At 44.1% G+C, this 24,196-nt stretch overlaps 1 protein-coding gene across 1 annotated transcript in view; it reads right to left on the bottom strand.

The window, feature by feature from the left end:
• The window catches only part of si:ch211-26b3.4 (connector enhancer of kinase suppressor of ras 2), an 867,895-nt gene that overhangs the window by 115,153 nt on the left and 728,546 nt on the right, over window positions 1-24,196 (bottom strand). The window contains exons 19-20 of the mRNA XM_068047793.1: window positions 8,743-8,816; window positions 8,034-8,105 (exon numbers count right to left, since the gene is read on the bottom strand). Of these exons, the coding sequence (XP_067903894.1) occupies window positions 8,034-8,105; window positions 8,743-8,816 (146 nt within the window). The remainder of the gene's footprint in view (window positions 1-8,033; window positions 8,106-8,742; window positions 8,817-24,196) is intronic.

Here is a 24,196-nt window from a genome sequence, read left to right as displayed (position 1 = left end):
ATCACAATCTGTAACCTCATTGCCCAACATATCCCCCACTCTACCATTACCATCAAGCTGGGGGACCAACCCTGGTTCAATGAAGAGTGCAGGAGGGCATGCCAGGAGCAGCACCAGGCCTACTTCAAAATGAGGTGTCAACCTGGTGAAGCTACAACCCAGGACGATCTGCGTGCCAAACAGCATAAGCGGCATGTGATAGGCATAGCTAAGCGATCCCATAACCTACGGATCAGATCTAAGCTCTGCAGTCCTGCCACATGCAGCCGTGAATGGTAGTGGTCAGTTAAACAACCAACTAGAGGAGGTGGCTCCACAAATATCCCCAACCTCAATGATGGGGAAGCCCAGTACATCAATACAAAAGACAAGGCTGAAGCATTTGGAACAATCTTCAGCCAGAAGTGCCGAGTTGATGATCCATCTCGGCCCCCTCCTGAAGTCCCCAACATCACAGATGCCAGACTTCAGCCAATTCGATTCACTCCATGTGATATCAAGAAACGACTGAAGGCACTGGATACTGCAAAGGCTATTGGCCCTGACAACATTCCGGAAATAGTACTGAAGACCTTTGCTCCAAGACTTGCTGCAATTGCATGAAAATCATAGAGAGCTTGAGTTGCCATTTTCACAAAGCTAACAATGGAGTGGCGCATATCATCCAGCAATCTGTGGCAAATCACAATTCACGGGATATCTCTTCCTCGCCACAAATTGCTGGCTAATTTGCACATTATGAACAGCGTGCGAGATTCAGATGCAATTCTTTTTTCAGCAAAATCTGGCCAAAAAAGTTTAGCATCTCCCTGAATAAATAGACATGACCTTAGTTTAAGATCCAATAGAAGAGGTATGTATGTATCTGCTAAACGCACATAGCTGTGTGTATCAGAGCTGCGATTATCTGTTGAAAGAATGACTTGCTAAGCAGAGTGGCAACAGGAATTTGTGAGAGTGAGAATTTGATGCAGTGGGGAGTGGGAATTCAGTGCAGACTTTCTGGAAGGTGGCCACCCTGTCACGAGAGAGCTCAGGTGAATAGTAAATGGGTTGCCATCTGGCAAGATTGGTCGAGGTAGGCAGTGAGAAATCCTCCAGGAGTATGGCACTCTCAAACCAGTTTTCAGTACTGACTACTGGTAAGGATGAGCACATTTTGGGGAGTGCAGTCTAGAGCACATCCATAGCACTTTGGGACAAATGACTGCACGGGGGAGGGCACAGAAAAGTGTAGAAATGCAATAGTCATAGGGAGTTTGACTGTCACAGGAATAGACAGGTGTTTCTGCAACCATCGACGTGAGACCCACATGGGTGCTGCCTCCCTGGTGTCAGGCTAAAGGATATTACTGAGAGTGTGCAGAATATTTTGAGGGGGGAAGGGGAACAGCCAGAAGTCGTGGTTCATGTGGGAACCATTGACATTGGAAGGAAAAGAGTTGTAGTACTGTGGATAGACTTTCAGGAGCTCGAGAGGAAATTAAATACCAGGACCTCAAAGGTCATAATCTCTGGGTTACTACCAGTGCCATGTGCTAATGAGTTTAGGAATAGTAGGATAAGCCAGGTTAAAAAAGTATGGCTGGAGATATGGTGCAAGAGGAAGGGCTTCAGATTTCTGGGGCAGAAGGGACGTGCTCAAAGGTGGATTGTCTGCACCTCAACAAAGCTGGGACCAATATCCTTGTGGGAAGGTTAACTTGTATTGCGTGGGAGGGTTTAAACTAATTTGGCAAATATTTTGCTTCTACCTTCACTATAGAGGATACAAAAACATCCCAGTAAAAGCTGTAAATCAGGAGGTGGAATTACAATCACCAGGGAAGTGGTACTGAGCAAACTGATGGGGCTGCAGGCTGACAAGTCCCTGGGTCTTGATGGGCTTCATCCTAGGGTCTTAAAAGAGGCGGCTAATGACGTAGTAGATGTGTTGGTAATAATTTTGCTAAATTCTGGAAAGGTTCCATCAGACTGGAAAGTAGCAAATATAACACCTCTATTCAAGAAGTGGGGTGGCAGAAAACAGTTGGCTTGACGTCTGTCGTGGGGAAGGTGTTAGAATCGATCATTAAGGAGGCTATAGCTGGGCACTTAGAAAAACTCAAGGTAATCGGGAGTAGTCAGCATGGTTTTGTGAAAGAGAAATCATGTTTAATCAATTGGAGTTCTGTGAAGGAGTGACATGTGCTGTGAATAAATGGGAGCCCGTTGACGTACTGTACTTGGATTTCCAGAAGGCATTTGACAAAATGCCACATGAAAGGTTATTGCGCAAAGTAGGAACTTATGTTGTAGGTGGTAACGTATTCGCATGGATAGAAGGTTGGCTAGCTGGCAGAAAACAGACAGTATGCATAAATGGGTCCTTTTCTGATTGGCAGGATGTGACGACTGGAGTCCCACAGGGGTCTGTGCTGGAGCCTCAACTTTTTACAATTTGTATCAATGACTTAGATGAGGGGAGCGATGGCATGGTAGCTACATGTGATGACAATAAGATAGGTCGGAAAGTATGCTGTGAAGAGGACATAAGGAGGCTGCAGACCGAAATGGATAGGTTGAGTGAGTGGGCAAAAATCTTGGCAGATGGAGTATAATGTAGGAAAATGTGAAGTTGTTCACTTTGGCAGGAAGAATAAAAACGCAGAGTATTACTTAAACAGGGAACGACTGCAAAATTCTGAGGTGCAGAGGGATCTAGGTGTTCCAGTGCATGAGTCACAAAAAGGTAGTATGCAGGTACAGCAAGAAATAAAGAAGGCTAATGGAATGCTATCCTTTATTACGAGAGGAATTGAAAATAAAAGTAAGGATGTTATGCTTCAGTTATACAGGGCATTGGTGAGACCACATCTTGAATACTGTGTGCAGTTTTGGTCTCCTTATTTAAGGAAGGATGTGAATGCTTTGGAGGTGGTTCCGAGGAGGTTTACTAGATTGATACCTGGAATGAGCGGGTTGTCTCATGAGGAAAGGTTGGACAGACTGGGCTTGTTTTCACTGGAGTTTGGAAGATTGAGGGGAGACTTGATTGAAGTATATAAGATCCTGAACGGTCTTGACAAGGTGAATGTGGAAAGGATGTTTCCTCTTGTGGGTGAGTCCAGAACTAGGGGTCACTCTGTTAGGACAGAGACGAAGAAAATTTTTTTTTCTCCCAGAGGGTTGTGCGACTTTGGAATTCTCTGCCTCAGATGGTGATGGTGGAGGCGGGGTCATTGAATATTTTTAAGGTAGAGGTAGATAGATTCTTGTTATGCAAGGGAATCAAAGGTTATCGGGATAGATGGGAGTGTGGAATTCGAGACAGAAATAGATCAGCCATGATCTTATTGAATGGTGGAGCAGGCTCGACAGGCTGAATGGCCTACTTCTGCTCTTAATTCATATGGTTGCATGGTCGTATCGCATGGTGGGGAACAGGATGAAACATTAGAGAGAATATATGAGGTGCGCAGAGCACGGGGAGAGAGAAACAGTAGTAGTGTAAAGAGTAGCTCAGAAATTGGAGGGATCAGACAGGAGGCAAATGTGAGGCAGTCTAAGATGGGTTTGGAATGCATGTACGTAGCGTGGTCAATAAAGTTGGTGAGCTGCAGGCACAAGCCGCCACATGGGATGATGATATAGTGGCAACAATAGAGACCTGGCTGAAAGAAGGAGAGGATTGGGAATGTAATATTCTTGTCTTCAAGGTATTCAGCAAAGATAGGGAAGGAGAAAAAGGAAGAGGGGTGGAGTTGTGGATGGCAGTATTCCTCAAAGAAACTAGCTGAGGAGGGAGAGAAGGATGCAACCAACATGCACCTTCCTGGCCAGACTGTCTGTGATTGACTCAGCCTTCTACGATACCAGTAAATGCTACTCCAATTCCCATTCACCAACAGTTCCACAGCTTATCTTCCCTGTTACTGACCATCACAGCATCCACTTGCCCACAATACAAAAATAAATGACACCACAAAACAAATTCCAAACCAAATTTAGAAATGAAACCACGCAATATTCCATTCAAAGGTCAACTAATCACCCTTGTGCATTCTCTTAGTGCCTGCCTTCTGTGTGTCTTTACCTGTCTTAATTCTCCTACCTCGTGCTATCGCAGTGACTGCAGCATGGATGGTGGAAGGCTGCTGACTTTCAGTGGGGGAGACTGCAGCTGGCCTTGCCACTGCCACTCTCCCAAGGAGGTAATCTGTTGGAGGACAGATGGCTGGACTGCTTTGATACCTTGCAAACCTCTGTGAACAGTGATACCTGCAGCCATGACAACTGCAGTCTGAACTTCCATGGCAACAATCTGACTTTGCATGACTTCAGTCTGAGCTTCCCTTGCAACACCCAGACATTGGCTGGCTGGCTGCTTGTGCTGCAATGGAAGCTGAGGTATCAGCCATCAGACGCTGTGCACTGCACTTTTACTTTGGGGGCTGGTAACAGGAGCCAGGTCTGTTTCTAGGTCGTGAACCCACCCCCGGGGGGGAAACAGTCAGTTGTTGAGATTTTGACCGGGTGCCCCCTTAACTGGCAGGGAGACAGGTTCCCTGTCCAATTCAGTGCGGCAGGTGGGCTCTCGAAGCTGGAGGGCTAATCAGAGGCATTCCAGCTTCAGAGCAGCAGCCCGCTGCAGTAAAGGGTAAGTAACTGAGAGGGCGCTTCAACATGAAGGTGTCCTCTCAGCAACTTTTCAAAAAATTAAACTAAAAAGTAGAAAAAGCAGCCAGGCCACCACTGTGAGAGGGGAAATTGCTCTACAGGGCAGTCTTTGATTGCCCACACCCAGGCAGGCTGGAAGGGCCTGTAGGATTATTTCCCAGTGCAACACAGCCAATCATTTTCACCTGCTGTAACAGGGAAGGTATCTGATTATACAAACCTGGTATCTGATTATACAAACCATCTTCTTTGTACTCCACCCACCTTTTCACAGGTATTTAAAGATTCCCAGTGGATGAAAACAATAGCATTTTTAAACACAATCCAGTGTGACACTCCAGCTCAGTACCGAAGGAATGCTGCACTCTCGGAGCTGCAGTCTTTCTGATGAGACATTAAAAATGAGGTGCTTTGGGACGTCTTGAAGCCATGCAAGATGCTATATAAATGCAAGTCTTTTTTTCTCCTCTTTCTCTGTTTTCAGTTAGAGTGAATTTCCTGACTACTTTCTACACCCAGCTGAGATAGCCTGCACCAGGACAAATTGTTTCTGCTGATTCTCCTGAACTTGTCATCCTTCCCAGACACTTTGAAAACTTGTATTTGATTATGTTGCATTTTTGCAGATGGAATATTTTCTTAATGAGGTATTTTAAATTCAATTGCTGCCTTTTGGAAATGGCAAGAAAATAAATCATCAGAGTGAAACCGTGGCTTATTGCTCATTTTACATAAATCAGAACCATCACATTTTAGATTTTAAAAAAATATTTAAACAGCTCAATCTCCGCAAGGCAGATTTATATTTTACTTCGTGTAAAACCAAAACACACTTATAAGCATGTACCAAAACTGAAATTCCTCCCATTCTATTTAGGATTAATTTACAAACAACGGATCAGGTTAGAGATTACTGTTGTCAATATCAGGAGATGAATGTTGTTCCTCTATCCATTATTTTAAATGTGATTTTAAACTGCCTTCATTTAAATAACAGATGGAACATCATTGGAGAAACCTTTGTTTGCTTATAATCTTTTGTAGCCTAATACAAGTAAACTGGATTTTATAAGGACTATTGCTCGGCAACTGGGATCTGTTTTCGTAGTTCAACTTGTTTTGGGTTACTGCTAAAATTTAATGTCACTGGAGAAGTATAACCTGGATTCCTTGAACAATGCAGCTAGCTACTTTCAGCTATGATGCTGTAAAGAATTACATGCACTGATGGATACAGAATGTCTGGAAGATTTGGAAGTGGAATGTGTACTGTTCAAAATTCTTCCTTCCGATGAAACTTCAAGCCTGTTAGTGATAATAGTGGATGAGCGTTTAACATACTCATGTGACATTCCTTTACCATTTTAGTGAGGTGTTAACCATCTTAAATAAACAGATTAAAAATGCATTAAAGCAGCAGACAAATGAATATTATTTAAAGTCACTCAGGGTTTACTTGCGAATGTCACTAATAATCATTCCTGGGCTTGGCAGCGACTGTCAAATTCTCCTTTCAAAAAGAAAAGCAAGACAATGATCAGGGAGGGTGATGAATTTAAATTTGGTGGTGAGTGAATGGAGTTTGTGATGGGGGCCGAAGGCAATGGCTTCAGTCTTCCCAACGTTCAATTGGAGGAAATTAAATCATCTAGGATGGATGTTGGACAACCAAGCTGACAATACATAGACAGTGGAGGGATTGAGAGAGGTGGTGAGATAGAGCTGGGTCTTGTCACTGTATATGTGGAACCTGATGTTACTTCTTCAGATGATGTTGCCATGGGGCAGTATGTATATGAGAAATAGGAGGGGGCCAAGGATGGATCTTTGGGGGACTCCAGGGGTAACAGTATTGGTACAGGAAGAAAAACCATTACAGAAGATTCTCTAGCTATGGCTGGAGAGATAAGAATGGAACAAGGCAAAGGCAGTTCTACTCAGTGGGACAATGCCTGCAGAGAGTTTGAGTAAAAGTGTTGTTACAATACCCCCACTTTGTATTCTGCACACAAACACTAAAGCATTCCCCAAGGGTAAATCTGTGCTTTGTCATTTAAATTTAAATAGAATGCAAAAGCACCCACAGTCACACATCAGAAGTTCCCATCTTTTTGAAGGTTACACCAAAGTAGCAGCAATGACATATCAAATGGGAATCATAGAATCATTGAATTATATAGCACAGAAGGAGGCCATTTATCCCATTGTGCCTTTTCTGACTCTTTAGTAGAGCTATCCAATTAGTCCCATTCTCCTGTTCTTCCCCAATAGTCCAGTATTTTTTCCCCTTCTAATCCTTATCCAATTCTCTTTTGAATGTTACAATTGAAACTGCTTCCACCACCCTTTCTGACAGTACATTCCAGATCACATCACGTGCATAAAAAAGTTCCCCATGTCTCCTCTAGTTCTTTTGCCAATCACCTTAAATCGGTATCCTCTGGTTACTGACCCTCCCGCCACTGGATACAGTTTCTCCCTACCTATTCTATCAATGTGATTTTGAAAACCTCTATCAAATTTCCCCTAACCTTCTCTGTTTGAAGGAGAACAACCCTAGCTTCTCCAGTCTCTCCACATAACTGAAGTCCCTCACCCCAGGTACTTTTCCAGTAAATCTTTTCTGCATCATCTCTAAGGCCATGACATCCTTCGTAAAGTGTAGCGCCCAGAACTGAAGAGCCTGTTCATGAAAAATTAATCTAGTTGAAGCAAATATTGAGTGGCTAACTGGTATTAAATTGTAGACAATGAATAGTTATATTTCATGAAATTATGTCACACTTTGATTAACTGGGACCTATTTTCCATTCATAACTTATTTAAAAGGAATGTTCAAACATATAAATATTTTAAACACCACTATAAAGTACCCTAATTGACAGAACCAAACTGCAAGGAAATAACACACAAGATGAAACTTGTGGCATAGAAATGATCATTGATTATATTAGCAGGCAAAAACCGTATGCATTCACACAAAATCAAATTAGTTTAGTGCAAATGTTAAGTAATTGGGTTTTAATGCCTGTGTTAAAATAGCAAACTGGTGAATGCACACAAACTCATTCAGCCTTCATCCACTAAGATCACCAGCAGCAATTTGTACATTTTATTTTGAATCTCGAACATATTAACATATGGTGCATGCAGAATGTGTTATGGAAGACCTTTGTGATGTGCCCTATGATCCAATCTGTTGCAATGAACACTACTTGACTGCTGCTCATGTTACCAAGTCAATCCACTCTTCATAATCTGTCATCTATGTGCAAGGAGGGATGGATAAACAGGTCAAAAAACACACTGTTGTTTAAGTTTCAAGTCGCCTTTTTGATTGCTGAATATAATCCATCAGAATGGAACATTTTTACCTGTTCATTTCTTCCAAGCAGTCAGTTGCAAAGTAGAAGCTCTTAATTTTCGGATGGCAAGCCTTGAAGGCGCTTCAGAAAAACAAAACATCAAAGTCACATCTCACAGATCAGCAGAAAGGAGCTTCATTATTTTTAGAAAGCAATTTTCAGTGGAACTCTGTAGGTGTGTGGGATAAATTGTGACATTGCGTGATGCTGTACAATGATTTATAATGAGTTGGCAGTTCGTTTACATCTCCACTTTAATTTCCACTGTCAATGGGGAGAGATATAAAATGAGCTGGCGAATCGCTTTGCACTATCGCACAAAGTCAACATCTACCCCTTTATATGAAGAAATGCAGAACATTTTTGCTGTTTGACTTACTTATTCAAATCAAAAGTAAAATAAGTCATCATTTGCTCCTTATGCCTCATGAACAAGGAAGCACATAGGTGCCATCTCATTGTAATCAAAATTAAACTTTCTGATTCTGTGTGCCCATGCAAAGCCTTGCCAGCCTGTGATTGCATACTGGGGAATTATGGGCACAAGCCATGATCTTTAGTCCATTAACATTTGTTGGTGGGAAATTCTGGGCTGTCGCTCCTGATCTCACAAATCAGGAAATTTACTTTTAGATGTTCAAAGCTCACTGGATGATTCCCTTTATTTACACACATTTTTTGACAAATTGCATGACCACATTTCCAGATTAGCACTTACTATTTTCGTCTGCATTCGACAGCCCTGTCTATTCTGAACTCCGGCAAGCTGATGAAGCCTTCAGCCTTTTCATCCTGTTGAGAAAGCACAGAGCCTAGTGATGAGGAAAAATTGTTCTGATATGGAAATTGAAGCTTCTCGTCTTAATGGAGACTTTTTTTGTTCTTTAATGCAAAATATGGCAATTTATATTGACTTTAAATTCTAAGCCATTTTAGATTTTGATGAAAATGGGGATCAGTGGAGGTTCATTTCCCTACTACAGGCATTCATTCATTTAACACATTCCTAAATTAGCCCTGATTAAGCCATAAATGCTTCCAGTGATGAAATTTCATTCAAACTTTGTGCTTTCATGTGACAACCCTGAACTGTTTGAATTAATGATCCCAAAATAATGAATTCCATTTTGGAATTGTAATCTTTTCCCATGTCAAACTGAATGCTCTCTATTTAATCCATCGTAATCGTGCAGGCTAATTCACAACCACGCCAAAATATTGCATTGCCTTTTTTGGTGAATAGCATTGTAAAAGCTTTAATCCTTTCACCTTGCAGTTGCATGTCAGCATATGTGGTCTATTGTGTTTCAGCTAATTGATAAACAAGGGCTACTTTTTTGATTTCTCTGCTGTGTAAAGCATCAGAAATTCACTGAACTCCAAAACTCATGTATCAGGGTAAATTGCGTTGATGTTCATTGGAACACTGCATATGCCCAGGACAGAGATGTGGGCATGAGAGCAGGGGGATGTGTTGAAATGGCAAGCGACAGGAAGTTCGGGGTCATGTTGAAAGAAAGCTGAACTGGAAAACATTTTCATCTTTGCTTCCAATTTCCACCCTTCTCCCACCTTTACATGGTCCATCTCCGACACTTCTCTTCCCTTCCTCAACTTCTCTGTCTCCATCTCTGGGGATAGGCTGTCCACCAATATTCATTATAAGCCCACCGACTCCCACAGTTACCTCACACACTGCCTCCTGTAAGGATTCCATTCCATTCTCCCAGTTTCTCCATCTCCGACGCATCTGCTCTGATGATGCAACCTTCCACAACAGTGCTTCTGATATGTCTTCCTTCTTCCTCAACCGAGGAATCCCCCCCACTGTGGTTGACAGGGCCCTCAACCGTGTCCAACCTATTTCCCGCATTTCTGTCCTCATCCCTTCCCCTCCCTCCCAGAACCGTGACAGAGTTCCTCTTTTGTCCTCACTTTCCACCCCATCAGCCTCCACATCCAAAGGACGATCCTCCGCCATTTCCGCCACTTCCAGCATGATGCCACCACCAAATGCATCTTCACCTTCCCTCCCGTCAGCATTCGGAAGGGATTGTTTCCTCCGCAATACCCTGGTCCACTCCTCCATTACCCCCGACACCTCGCCTCTTCCCACAGCACCTTCTCATGCGATCACAGGAGGTGTAATACCTGCCCTTTTACCTCCTCTCTCCTCACTATCCAAGGCCCCAAACACTCCTTTAAGGTGAAGCAGCGATTTACTTGTACTTCTTTAAATCTAGTATACTGTATTCGCTGTTCACAATGCAGTCTCCTCTGCAATGGGGAGACCAAATGCAGATTGGGTGACTGCTTTGCGGAACACCTCCACTCAGTCTGAAAGCATGAACCCGAGCTTCCTGTCGCTTGCCGTTTCAGCATGCCCCTCCCCCTCTGCTCTCATGCCCATATCTCTGTCCTGGGCTTGCGGCAGTGTTCTAGTGAACAACGACGCAAGCTCGAGGAACAGCATCTCATTTATTGATTAGGCATGCTACAGCCTACCGGACTGAACATTGAGTTCAATACTTTCAGAGCATGACAGGTCCTTTTTTCTTTTTCTTTTTTCTTTTTATTTTATTTTAGTTTGTTTCATTATTCATTTTTTTAACCAGGTGCCTGCCCACTGTTTTTTCATGTTTGTGCCTCTGGCTAGGGCTGTTCATTATTCTGACATTTAACACCTACTCTGCACTAATGCTTTGTCTTTCAGCACACCGTTAACACACTCTTTGCCTTTGCCTTCGCCCCATGACCTCCTTGTCAGTTAATCTCTCTGACCCTCTGTTCTATCAACACCTTCCCTTTTGTTCTCTTTTTCCCCTCCCTGCTTTATTTGCTTAAAACCTATTACATTTCTAACCTTTGCCAGTTCTGATGAAAGGTCACTGACCTGAAACGTTAACTCTCCTTCTCTCTCCACAGATGCTGCCAGACCTGCTGAGTATTTCCAGCACTTTTTGTCTTTATTTCTGATTTCCAGCATCTACAGTATTTTGCTTTTATTTTAGGTCCATGCTTATGCTGGTTATGCTCCAGATGAGTCTCCTCCCACCCTCCTTCATCCAACTCAGCAACACTTCCTTCTATACCTTTCTCTCTCATGTGTTTATCTAGCTTCCACTTAAATGCATCTATACCAGTCACTTCAGCTATTCCTTATGGTAGTACCTCCACATTCTAGACACTCTCTGAGTAAAGAAGTTAAGCCTGAATTCCCTATTGGATTAATTAGTGACCATCTTACATTTATGATCCCTAGTTCTAGTCTCCCCTTAAGTGGAAACATCTCCACATCTACCTTATCAAATGGCTTCACAATGTTAAAGACTCCTATCAGGTCATCCCCAGAATTCTCTTTTCAAGAGATGCTCATTATATTAAACTTGTACAGAGCCTGGTTAGACCACACTTGGAGTACTGTGAACAATTTTGACCTCCATGTTATAAATAGGATTTAGGGTCACAGGAGAACATGTACTTCTTTCAATCTAGTATACTGTATTCGCTGTTCACAATGCAGTCTCCTCTACAATGGGGAGACCAAATGCAGATTGGGTGACTGCTTTGCGGAACACCTCTACTCAGTCTGAAAACATGAACCCGAGCTTCCTGGAATAATACCAGAACAGAGAGATTACTTCTATCAGGAACTTTTGAACAGGCTGGGGCTCTTTTCTTTTGCATGTCTTCCAGCTAGCCTCCAGCTCTTAAAGGCAGTCTGTCCCTCTTAAAGGGAACACTCAAGTCGGAAAACAACTGAAGCAGAAACATTCAACGTGGAGGAACATGGAGCACTAGCCCAGGGAAATAGCTCCAAGATTCACTGATACCGCTCTGGAAACACCAGTGATGGAGGTTGATAGAAGGACGGAGGCCATGTTTCCTTGGGGGGCCAGGAGACCCTCAAGACATTTCCTCAGAAGGAAATGGGAGCAGGTGGCCAGGAAGGTCAACTCCCAGATTCTTGCAGCAGTGCAAAAAGAGGTTTAATGACCTCATACACATGGTCAAGGTCAGCAAATGCATCTTCAAATCACATCTCATAGCCACCAAACCACCAGCCTCTCATGCTGCCCAATGCACTGCACCCCCATCACTCACCCAAGAGCACTCAATAGCTCTCAGGACTCTTGCCTAACATTCATATACTGCACTCACCCACACTCACCTTCTAATGCTCTCACCCACTTCTTGCTGTCCCTGTAGACCTCCAGCTATTCAGCTATGGCAGGCACATCACCCAGGCACAGTGCCACACAATCACTGACAGTTTGCCCACTCTCTTACAGGAGAAGGGCAACCATAACAGAGGGAGTGGGGGAACATCATGACTACATCCACTCACCCTAATGAAGGAGATGGTGTTTCACATCGTGGGTCTGGCAGCAACGGAACCCATGGTATCCGCATTGCAGAGAACATAAAGATTGACAGTGAGTTACAGCCTTATGTCCCTTCTCAACTCACTCCTCACCCTCATCCTGACATCTACCATAAATTGAAAGCTGCAGACACTCAGATACTGGCACTGTGCATAGCTTAGAGGTGAGTATAGAGTCGTGATCAGAACATGGTGAGTCACTGGGCATGAGTGGGCTGCAGCCAGGCCAGGGGAAAGGATGGCTCGTATGCCAGCTCACCAAAGGGTGAAGTCGCACATGAGTTTCGCTGCAGGGGACTCAGATGAGGACTTCAATGGTGTGGCATACAGAACAAGAAACACTGAGATGCTGAGTGCATTGTCAGGCCTGCCGCAGAGCCTCCAGTCATTGTCAAGGAGCATGGCTCCAACTTGGCCGCGGCATCACTCAGAGCCTGGAGCCCATCCTTTCCACCATGGAAGTGGTGGCGACCCCATGACTGCACTAGCAGTCCTGACCATGATGGACTGTCTGGTGGCTACTGTCTCAGATTCCATTGCAGCACAGGCTGAAGCCACCGAATGTCTCACTGCTGTGGTGGAAGCCCAAACTGAGGTCACAAGATCCATGCCATGCAAGCCCAGTTAGCTGCCAACCAGGCTCAGACTGCTGCCATCATGGCTGCGGATCTCAGTGCTCAAAGGGGCATGCAGACTCTCGCAGCAGTCCAGCGATCTGTCCTCCAACAGATTGCTAGAATTGCTGAGGTGCTGCCTGTGGGAGTAACAGTGGCACTATGGAGGACGAACCTGCTGTCCTCCCTCAGGAAGACAACGCTCATTCTCCCACCGCTGCCACTCCACCACTGTCCTTGCTGTTGCCTCTCAGCCAGCCAGCTCAGCCTGTTGTTGCTTAAGCCTAGGTGGTGTAGTCTGAAGCTGGGCTCTCAAGGCCCAGAGCTGCTCAAGGCCGTCCTACAAGGCCATGCGCAGGCTCCCCAAGTAAAAGTCAGCAGCCTTTCACTGACCATGCTACAGGCACTGAGTTGCACTACTTAGTAGCAGTAGACTAGGGAAAGGTGCCTGCAAGAGAGTGAATAGCTCATTTTTGTTTGCACAATTGGATGTGTGATTGGATAACGATGGTATGTAAAGATTTTTATTGGTGGGTTTCACTGTTGGTTGGTGGCCAAGGAGACATTGTAACATTGTCTCAGATGCATGTGATGGTGGGGAATGGTGGGTTTATGTTGGTCTCAGGAAAATGTCTCAGTGGAAGCAGTGCCTCATAATTCACTCTCTGCAGCCCTTTTGGTTACAAGGGGACCAGGATGCCTCCGCCCTGCTTCCTCCTCCTGAGGTGACCTCCTGATCCCGAGAGATGATGGCAAGGTCATGGAGAATGCAAACAAAAATCATAAACGTGGAGACACATCTCTGGGTACTTCTGCAGTGCTCTCCCCAAAAGTTGTTAAGACAGCAGAACTGTTATTTGAGGAGGCTGGTTGCCTGTTCCATGATGCTTCAAGTGGCTATGTGGCTCTTGTTGAATGCCCATTCTGTTCACATGGTGGGATAGTGGAAGGAAGTCATCAGCTATGTGTAGAGGAGACAGCTCTTGTTCATCGTGTTAAATGGGATAGATTCAGAACAGATCTAGCAGCTCAAAATTGGGCATCCATGAGGCGCTGTGGACCATCATCAGCAGCAGAATTGTATTCAACTACAATCTATAACCTCATGGCCTGGCATATTCCTCACTGGATACAGTAAAGGTTATGGGCCCTGACAACATCCTAGCAGTAGCACTGAAGACTTGTGCTCCAGAACTAGCTATGCCCCTAGCCAAGCTGTTCCAGTAGAGCTACAACACAGGCATCTACCCGATAATGTGGAAAATTTCCCAGGCTTTTCCTGTCCATAGAAATTAGGACAAATCCAATCTGGCCAGTTACTGCCCCATCAGTCTACTCTCAATCATCAGCAAAGTGATGGAAGGTGTTGTCGACACTGCTATCAAGAGGCATTTACACAGCAATAACCTGCTTACCGATGCTCAGTTTGGGTTCCGCCAGGGCCACTCAGCTCCAGAGCTCATTACAGCCTTGGTTCAAACCTGGATAAAAGAGCTGAATTCGAGGTGAGGTGAGGGTGACTGCCCTTGACATCAAGGCAGCATTTCATAGATTTGACCAAGTGTGGCATCAAGGAGGCCTAGCAAAACTGAAGTCAATGGGAATCAGGGAGAAACTTCTCCACTGGCTGGAAGATGGTTGTGGTTGTTGGAGGCCAAATATCTGTCCCAGGACATTGCTTCAGGAGTTCCTCAGGGTGGTGTCCTAGGCACAACCATCTTCAGCTGCTTCATCAATGACCATCACTCCATCGTAGGGTCATAAGTGGGGATGTTTGCTGATGATTGCACAGTGTTCAGTACCATTCGTGACTCCTCAGGTACTGAATCAGTCCATGTTCACACGTAGTAAGAACTGAACAACATTCAGGCTAGGGCTGATAAGTGGTAAGTAACATTCGCACCACACAAGTGCCAGGCAAAAACCATCTCCACAAAGAGAGAATCTAATCATCTCCCCTTGACATTCAATGGTATTACGATCGCTGAATCCCCCACTATCAACATCCTGGGGGGTATCACTGACCAGAAACTTAACTGGATCAGCCATATAAATACTGCGGCTACAAGAGCACGAGAGGCTGGGAATTCTGCAGTGAGTAACTCACCTCCCGACTCCCCACTTGCCTGCATGAGTACAGCTCCAACAACATCAAATAGCTCAACACCATCCAGGACAAAGCAGCTGGCTTAATCAGCACTTCATTCACCACCTTAAACATTCACTCCCTCCACCACTGGCTCACAGTGGCAGCAGTGTGTACCATCCACAAGATGCACTGCAGCAACACATGAAGCCTCCTTTGACAGCATCTTTCAAATCCGCGACTCTACCACCTAGAAGGACAAGGGCAACAGAGACATGGGAACACCACCACCTCCTTCTGTGCTGTAATAATTCTGTGTTTCCGTGATTCCGCACCGAAGGATGCCGTTTGGTCTGCTGTGTGTGCGCTGGCTCTCCACAGGAGCAATGTACCGAGTACCACTCCCTGGCCTTCTCTCCATAGCCCTGCACCATTCATCCTTTTCAGATAACAATCCAATTCCCTTATGAATGTCTCGATTGAACCTGCCTCCACCACACTCACAGGCAGTGCATTCCAGATCCTAAACACTTGCTGCACGAAAAAGATTTTCCTCATGTCGCCATTGCTTCTTTTGTCAATTACTTTAAATCTGTGCTCACTTGTTCTTGATCCCACTACCAATGGGAACAGTTTTTCCCAATCTACTCTGTCCAGATCCCTCATGATTTTGAATACCTCTATCAAATCTCCTCTCAACCTTTTCTTCTTCAAAGCAAACAGTTCCAACTTCTCCAATCTAGCCACGTAAATGACGTTCCTCATCCCTGGAACCATTCTCATGAACCTTTTCTGCGCTGTCTCCAATGCCTTCACATCTTTCCTAAAGTGTAGCACCCAGAACTGGACACAATATTCCAGTTGAGGCCGAACCAGTGTTCTATACAAGTTTAACATAACTTCCTTGCTTTTGTACTCTATGCCCCTATTAATGAAGTCTAGGATGTGATATTCTCGATTAACCGCGCTCTCAACCTGCCCTGTCACCATCAATGACTTATGCACATATACACCCAGGTCCCTCTGCTCCTGCACCTCCTTTAGAATTGTACCCTTTATTTTAGATTGCCTCTCCACATTCTTCCCACAAAAATGAATCACTTCACATCATCCTGACTTGGAACTATATCGCCCGCTGTTCCTTCATTATTGCTGGATCAAAAATCTGCAACTCCCTTCCTAATGGCATTTTGGGTGTACCTACACCAGATGGACTGCAGCAGTTCAAGAAGGTAGCTCACCATCACCTTCTCAGGCACAATTAGGGATAGACAACAAATGTTGGCCATGCCAGCGACGCTCACATACCATGAAAGAATAAAAAAAATTGAGCATCATTTTAAATGTTTCTCACTGCTGTTCTATTTCTGTATTTGAGTAAATTTTTCAGTTTACTTTCCCTAGTTCCATTGTCATCCCCTTAAAAATGAGATTTTTTCTCCAATTTATTACTTTAGTCTTTGTCATCGTGATGCCATTCTCAATCTTTATCTTAAGTCTTGTTATGTTGTGATCACTATTACTTCTTTGTACCCCTGTGCTTACTTCTGTTATCTGTTCTAGTAAAATTCCTAATACTATATCCAGCAGTGCTCCCTCCCTTGTTACTACAAGCAAAATAATAAATAAAGATATATTAGAGGCTACAAATTACTGCATGCAATATTTATGGAAGAACACTTGGTACATTTATGTGGCAGTGTTATTGGCATTGGAAGTATGTAGTACAGAGTCCAGCTCAACGGAGTACTGCTTCGAAAGAGTGCTTAACTCGGGGAATTTGGTGAGTTAGGGAATTTAGCACAGTGAGGGAAGAGGTGCTGTTCTGGTCTCTTACAAAACAAGGAGCAGTTTGAGTGAGGGACCGGGAGACAACAAGACCTCGTGAGTAGCTGGTAAGTGTTTGTAAATAATAGTCTAGGAGGTAAAGGCATGGCAGGGAACCTCAGCCCTGTGGAATGTACATCATTTGCCATGTGAGAAATCCTGGATGCTTCCTGTGGCCTGGACGAACACATGTGCAGGAAGTGTCACCAGTTAGAGCAGCTCGAGCTCCGGGTTTTCGGAGCTTGAGTAGCAGCTTGAGTCACTATAGGACATCCGCGAGGCTGAGAGCTTCGTGGATAGCATATTTCTGGAGGTGGTCACCCTGCAGCTTAAAAATGTGCAGACATAGAAGGAACAGGTAACTGCCAGAAGGACAAGGAGGACCAGGTAGACAGGGCAGGAATTCCATGAGTGCATCATGCTATCCAACCGGTATTCAGTTATGAATTATGGTGAGAGTGATGATTCCTCTGGGGAGTGCAGGCAGAGCAAAGTCCACAGCACCATGGGTGGCTTAGCTGTACAGTTGGGGTAGGAAGAAAAATGGAAGAGCAATAGTGGTAGGGGATTGTATAGTGAGGAGAAAGGACAGGATCTTCTGCGGCCACAGACATAACTCCAGGATTGGGTGTTGCCTTCCTGGTGCCAGGCTCAAGGATGTCATGGAACTGCTATAGGACATTCTGAGGGGGGGCAGGTGAACAACCAGAGGCTGTGATCCATATTGGCACCAATGACATCGGCAGAAAGAGAGATGAGGTCCTGAAGCCAGAGTTTAGGGAGCAAGGAGAGAGATTGAAAAGCAGGACCTCAAAGTCCAAATGCCCCAATACCACTGCATATCCTTGGCAGTGAATTGGCATAATGGTTCACACTCCGATGAAAAATTGGGCAAGAATTTTGCCAAATAGTTGATGAATCCAACAAATCGTTGCACTGCTTTTACATCTCTTGGTTGCCCCATCGCTGCTACTGCTCTCACATTTTCGGGATCTGGTCGAAGAACTTTTGCTGTCACTGCATGACCTATGTGCTTGACTTTGGGCATCTTTAATTGTAATTTTTTCTTGTCCAGCTTGGTTCATCTGGCGAGCTCTGTCCAGCACTCTCACTAGATTTTGATCGTGGTCAGCTACAGCTTCTTCCATTGAGTCTCCGCATCCATAAACTAGCTATAGCTTCCACTCCAGGAAGATCACTAACTATCTCACGCTATTTGCGTTGATACTCCTCTGGAGTCATGGAAACGCCAAATAGCATGTGCAACCATCTGTATATCCCGAACGGCGTCCAGAATATTCTTCGCATCTAGGGTAGTGAAGGTGTTTGCCTTCGCAAGTTGTGGCAAAATTCCTTCGATGGTTGGCATGGGGTAGTGAGATCTCTTCAGAGCTCTATTTAGATCTTTTGGGTCGATGCATACTCTCAGCTTTCCAGGTTGTTTCACTGCTACCATGCTGCTAATCCATTCTGTAGGGGTTGTCACTTTCTTGACTACTTCCTTCTTTTCCAGCTCTTCTATCTTGTCTTTCAGGCTGGCCTTGAGGGCAGCTGGAACTTCCCTCGGCAGATGCTGAATTGGTCTTACCCGCTCATCTACTTCGAGATGATATTCTCCAGGAAGACATCCTAAACCTGTAAATACATTGTTGTAATCCTCTAGGATCCGTTCCGCAGTCAATGGTTTAGTGTGCTGCGACATGTTGCAAATCTCTTTTTGCACATTGAGGGTTATCAGTCCAAGCTTTAGACTTGCTTCGGCTGAGATGAGTGGCTTTTGCTTGCCGTCTATGATCTAGAACTCCAGATCTTCATTCTTGCCATTGCATTGGGCTCTCAGAGTAATTTGTCCTCTCGGCACTAGTCTGGCGCCATCATATAGCCTCAACCTTACTTTCAAGGGCTTAATTTTTGGATCGCCATGTTGAGCCACTTTGCACAGGTCTGTGACGGTCATGATGTTGCACGATGCACCGGTGTCTACCTGACACCTTATGTTGACTTGATATTCTCTTTCTGCAGTCATCATTCCAACAGTCACAAACAATTTATCACCTATCGACTTGACTGACCCAACCTGTTGTATGGTGTATAGTGATTCGTCAGAATGTTTGGCTGATATCTCTCCAGTGGCCATCTGTACCTGCTTATTGTGCTTCCTTCTAGCCAAACACTTGTGTGCAAAATGATTCAGCTTCTTGCAGTGAGAACATTGATTTCCCCACACTGGACATGCCTTCTTTTCCTTTGTGTGATTCCTCCGCAGTATTTGCATCCTGCCCTTTGTCTGTGATCTTTCTGCTCTTTCAGCCTGCAATGTCTATAAGCATAATGCAAGGCCTGATCTGTTCTGCCATGAAGAAGCTCTAGCTGCTGATTTACAACCTCAGTGCTTCTGTACATGTACATCGCTTTCCTCAGAGTAAGTTTGTCCTCTCAATAGACATGCTCTCACTGTGTGATCCCTTATGCCTAATACAATCCTGTCTTTAATTAGATCATCTTTTAGTTGCACAAATTCACAGGATTCTGTGAGCTGTGCTAATACAGTCACATACTGATCAATGGACTCTTTTTCACCTTGGGCCCTAATATTGAGCACATACCGTTCATAAGTTCCGTTCACCAAGGGTTCAAAGTGTGCCTTCAAGGCTTTCAAAATTTCTGCTGTCTTTTGTTTGGGGTCTTCGGAGAGATTTAGGGTGGAGTACATTTTGTCACAGTCTCTCCCCAACAGTGATAAAAGTATAGCTACTGGTATCTGCTCTGGTTTGTTAATTAAATCTGTTGCAATTTTGTAATCTTGCCATTGCAAGTGGAAAAATTGCCATTCTGCTTCATGTCATCCTTCATTTTGACCGGCACCGGGAGAAGAAAATTTGCAGCCATTGTGTCTTACCCTGTGCTTTCAGCTGTGCCTGCTTCTTTGTTCCTTTTGTGTGGATTCCTATGGCGTTTAAGCACTTTCATCAGCTTGGAACATTCCTATGTTCCTCTTTTAGTAGCTCTGCTTCTATACAGCTCTTCAACACTCAATCTCAGCTCCACTCTGACACCATATTATGAACCCACAGGACACTAGTCTTGCTTGTACTGTGTCCTTATTGAACTGAACTTGTCATGGCTGCCTGCAGTGAGTGCCTCATGGTAGAGGTCGCATGACTACAGAAGGCCAGGAGGCACATTAGTACAGCATTGCATTTCTATCCCAAACAGAGGTGACGCAGTAATCTCGACATTGGCTTCCCCCAACAACAAGACCCCCACCGCCAGCATAAAACACCCCATTTCATTTCACTCTGCTTAAGTGTAATGGACATGCTCCCAACACTCTCCCTATTTCACTCCATGTACCTACATGGGTTGCAATTATATTTTTTTATCCAGTTTTTTGGAACAAAAAATGTAAAGCTGCATTTACACTACAACTATGTGCAATGATGTTTCACTTGACATTGGTGCTGCAATAACTGAGTAAATACAACCTGAATCCAGAACCAGGGCACAACCTGCCACTGGAGTGACCGTCCCTGGAGGAGACAGTTTCACTCCACTTGGCTTTTCAGTTACTTTGGGTCATGATACTCTATTTACAAAGTACAAGTTTAATGTCAGTGGAAAGCTGAAACTGCTTTTCACTAGTCCTAAACATGAAGTAGTATTCAGATAGTTCACATTCTATAATAGGGCTAACAAGGCTGTCATTTCATTGTCATAAAAATGTGTTTGCTTCTCATTTCCAAAGGCAATTGTAATTTAATTGCAAAAAGACTTTTAAAAAATCAGGGCTGTGAATGTAAAACACAATCAGATACTAATTTAGCACAAACAAACTAACACTGCAATTATAAGCCTGCAGCAACACAGCTGAAGGCTAAGAATATAAGAAACAGACTGGGTTCTATTCAATTCCACTGAACACAGAAACTATAAGTTCTACAGCAATCAGTCAGAGCAGCATGGCAGTGTCACACGGCAATAATGTAGCTGTAGAAAAGTCCTTATCGATATCTTAAACACAAATACAATCTATTTCCAAAGTGCCACTTTCCCTTTCTTTGTCACTTCTACTTGCTCCAACAGTGCCCATGACAATACTTCGATATTGATTTATTGTCAAAACTTACTAGAAATTAAAACCAAAAAGTGACCTGGCCATATTAGTATCACTGAGCCAACTGATGTGGGAGGTGCCAAGAAATGAAACCAATCAGAGTCAAGCATGTCAAATGAAGTCTTATTTGAATCTTGTGAGTTGTAACTGAGCATATACAGACTAAATATCAGGCAGGTAAGCACTTGCACATGCTTATTGTCTATCTTGTACTGAGGTGCAACAATATTACCCACTGTACTGAATATTCTTGCTGATGAAGCTCCAGTAATAAACAGCCCAATTTTGTAAATTACAGGTAGAGAAAAAATGTATCAGGCTTGCATGTTCTGTGTATAGGGAATTATTTTCTCAATAATAATGGGATTGGGATCATGAATATAGTCTGAACAGAAAAAGTGTAAAGAAACAGATGGATTTAGGGATGCAGATACAGTGGACCTTTAAAAGCAGAATTCCAAGTGGAAAAAGCCAAATTAACCAAATGAAATTCGAACTTATGTATAGAGCCAGTGAACTGAAAAGCAAGGAGATGATGAAGATTGGCAAAACTACAGGTCGGGCACTGTGTGCAGTTCAGGGACTCACACAACTGAAAGCCATGTAAAAACACAATGTATATTCACGGGGATGATAATGAGAATGAAGGGAGATACTTCATGAATTGCTAACAATGGACATTCATGCTACAACCACACAGAGGGCCGTTGAAGGCCCACAAATTGTGGTTTTCTAGTTACAGCAGAGGTGTTGTTTTGTAGTTCTCTTAAAGTCATGTAGTTATTCCTGCACCTTTTGCCACATTTTTCAGGTGGTGCAGATGTCATTCATCAAACTGGTGATCTGCTCACACTCTCAAGGTTTGGCTGCTGGTCTGTGAACTGAGGGTAGTGTGGTGTGGGAATTATACAGGTTGCGGACTCTCTCATGGCATTTCTTCGAAGATTTTGGGAAAACCGCTTCATCGGTTGCAGGCCTGCCGTTAGCTAGTCAGGCCTATCCATGACCGGCAGATTCTCCCACAGCGGGTACAAGTGAAAGTATAGTCGCTGATGGGGAAAATGGATCTATCCTTCTCCTCATTTTCTCTTTCATGCTGGTTCTTCGCTGAGTCTCAAAGGTGTCTGTAGCCCTCCTGATGTAGCATCTCCAGGCATCATGATCTATGGTCTACACTTCCCATTGGCGATGGTCGATGTGACACACAGAGAGGGACTTCCTCAGTGAGTCCTTGAAACGTTTGCCTGGGGCCCCTCTATTCCTTTTAGCCATGGTCAGCTCTCCATACAACACTATCTGGGGCAGGCGACTGTTGTCCATCTGGGCAACGTGACCTGCCCAACGCAGTTGGCTATGCAGGAGGATGGCCTCGATGCTGGTGATGTTGGCTGTTTCCAATTCTTCAATGTTTGTGATACGGTCCTGCCAGCGGATCTTGAGGATGCTGTGGAGGCAGCACTGATGGAAGCACTCTAGAAGGCGTACATGACGGCAGTATAGGACCCATGACTCGGCACCATACAGAAGGCGCCTGAACTGACTAGTGCCATCCGTTTGGGCAGCAAAGAACACTTCAATGCCTGTAAAAGTTCTTCCATGATGATCTTTCAGCCACAGGTCTCACGTTTATAACCAACACATTGACGTCTATATTTGTAGCAGGCTCACTTCTTACAGTGGTCAGTGGCTTCATTTCCTGCTGATTAAGATGTTAAACTGTGAATATTGCGGCTTTGCTCTGATTCATTGACTAAATTTCTTTAATGGCAAGTATCACAATGTTGCTGATAGTGATTCAGTCATTTTATACTGAGTGTCTTATATAGGCAGGCTCTCTGTCATGCAGGCCCCCACCTGCCAAAGATGAGGCATATTGGTTTTGTCATATGAACATTGATTTTGAACTGTTGCTGGAGCGAGGAAATGAGTGAAAAAACAGATCAGCCGTGGCTGGAAAAAAACATTTGCATATTAACAGACGGTGATTGTAAGGACAAAGGACCATTCCCTGACTCATTCAACCCACAATGGATGTTGATCAGTGAGGGGCTGGGGAAGCACATTTGAGGGCCTGCTGGGGTGATGCAATCCACAGGGGCCAGGACTGGTTGGATCAGCTGGTCACATCACTAACTGGCTGTTCCAGGGTTTTTTGAACTAGCCACAGAGCGTTAGAGCAGAAAGACTGTTTGCTCCTGGACTTAGAAGATCTCTCCTGTCTGCTCCCATCTCTTCCTCACAAGCCTTTGAATCCACTGAAGACACATGAACCCCAAGAGAGAACAAGGTCTAAGAAGAATACTGGGCCCCAACAAAATGCAAGATCTATCTACAATCAAGGACTCTACAGTGAGCTTGAAGAACCGTAACAAAATAACTCTTCAGATATTGCCTCAAACTTTTCTACTTTATATTTTCTTCTGCTTTTTTCTGTCTCTACTTGCATGTGTGTATCGCGTATGCTTGCTAGCGTGGGTGTGTCATGTATCTGTAGGCGTTAACCGAATTAGAGTTTAAGTTCAAGTTTAATAAATTTCAACGTTTCTTCTTTAAACCTAAGAAAACCTGTTTGTGCTGGTTTCTTTGCCTTATAATTGGAAAGCGGTGAACAAGGGGGAGCTAAAAACACGGTGTGTTTAAAATTAAAGCCTGTTACAGTAAGACCAGGTGAAGACTGAGAGGGACCCCTAGACCCCTTTCTCACCTGGTTGTAACACTCCATTAGCCGATCTAATTGATGACACCTCGAAACTCACCCAAAATCTCTAACTCAACCTCAATAGATTATATTGTACTGCATTGGTGTGATTCAGCAATCGCCAACCAGGATTTGTGCTAAACAATAGGCAGAATTTTCCCAGCCCCGTGGAGGCGGCTTTGGAGGTTGCATGGGGGAGAGGGATACGATCACACATTACCCGAATGAAAGCTCAAAAGTACTTCCTTGTGAAAGATCAGGAAAACTGGGAATCAGAGATACCACACCTGCAGCAGGGAGCTGCATTCACAGGGAGTGCGATGTGGAGTCAGGGCTATCATGCTGTATGATTCTGCAATCCACACTTCCTATATATATGTCTCCCAATTGAAAAAGTGCAATTGTGCAAGTGCCCCATAAATTTTAAATATCAATGGCTGCAAAATTCA

Source organism: Heterodontus francisci, chromosome 15 (genome assembly GCF_036365525.1).
Source record: "Heterodontus francisci isolate sHetFra1 chromosome 15, sHetFra1.hap1, whole genome shotgun sequence".
Taxonomy (NCBI): Eukaryota; Metazoa; Chordata; class Chondrichthyes; order Heterodontiformes; family Heterodontidae; genus Heterodontus; species Heterodontus francisci.
The sequence above is the reverse complement of the archived record's forward strand: the minus strand, read 5'-3'. Positions and strand labels throughout refer to the sequence as shown.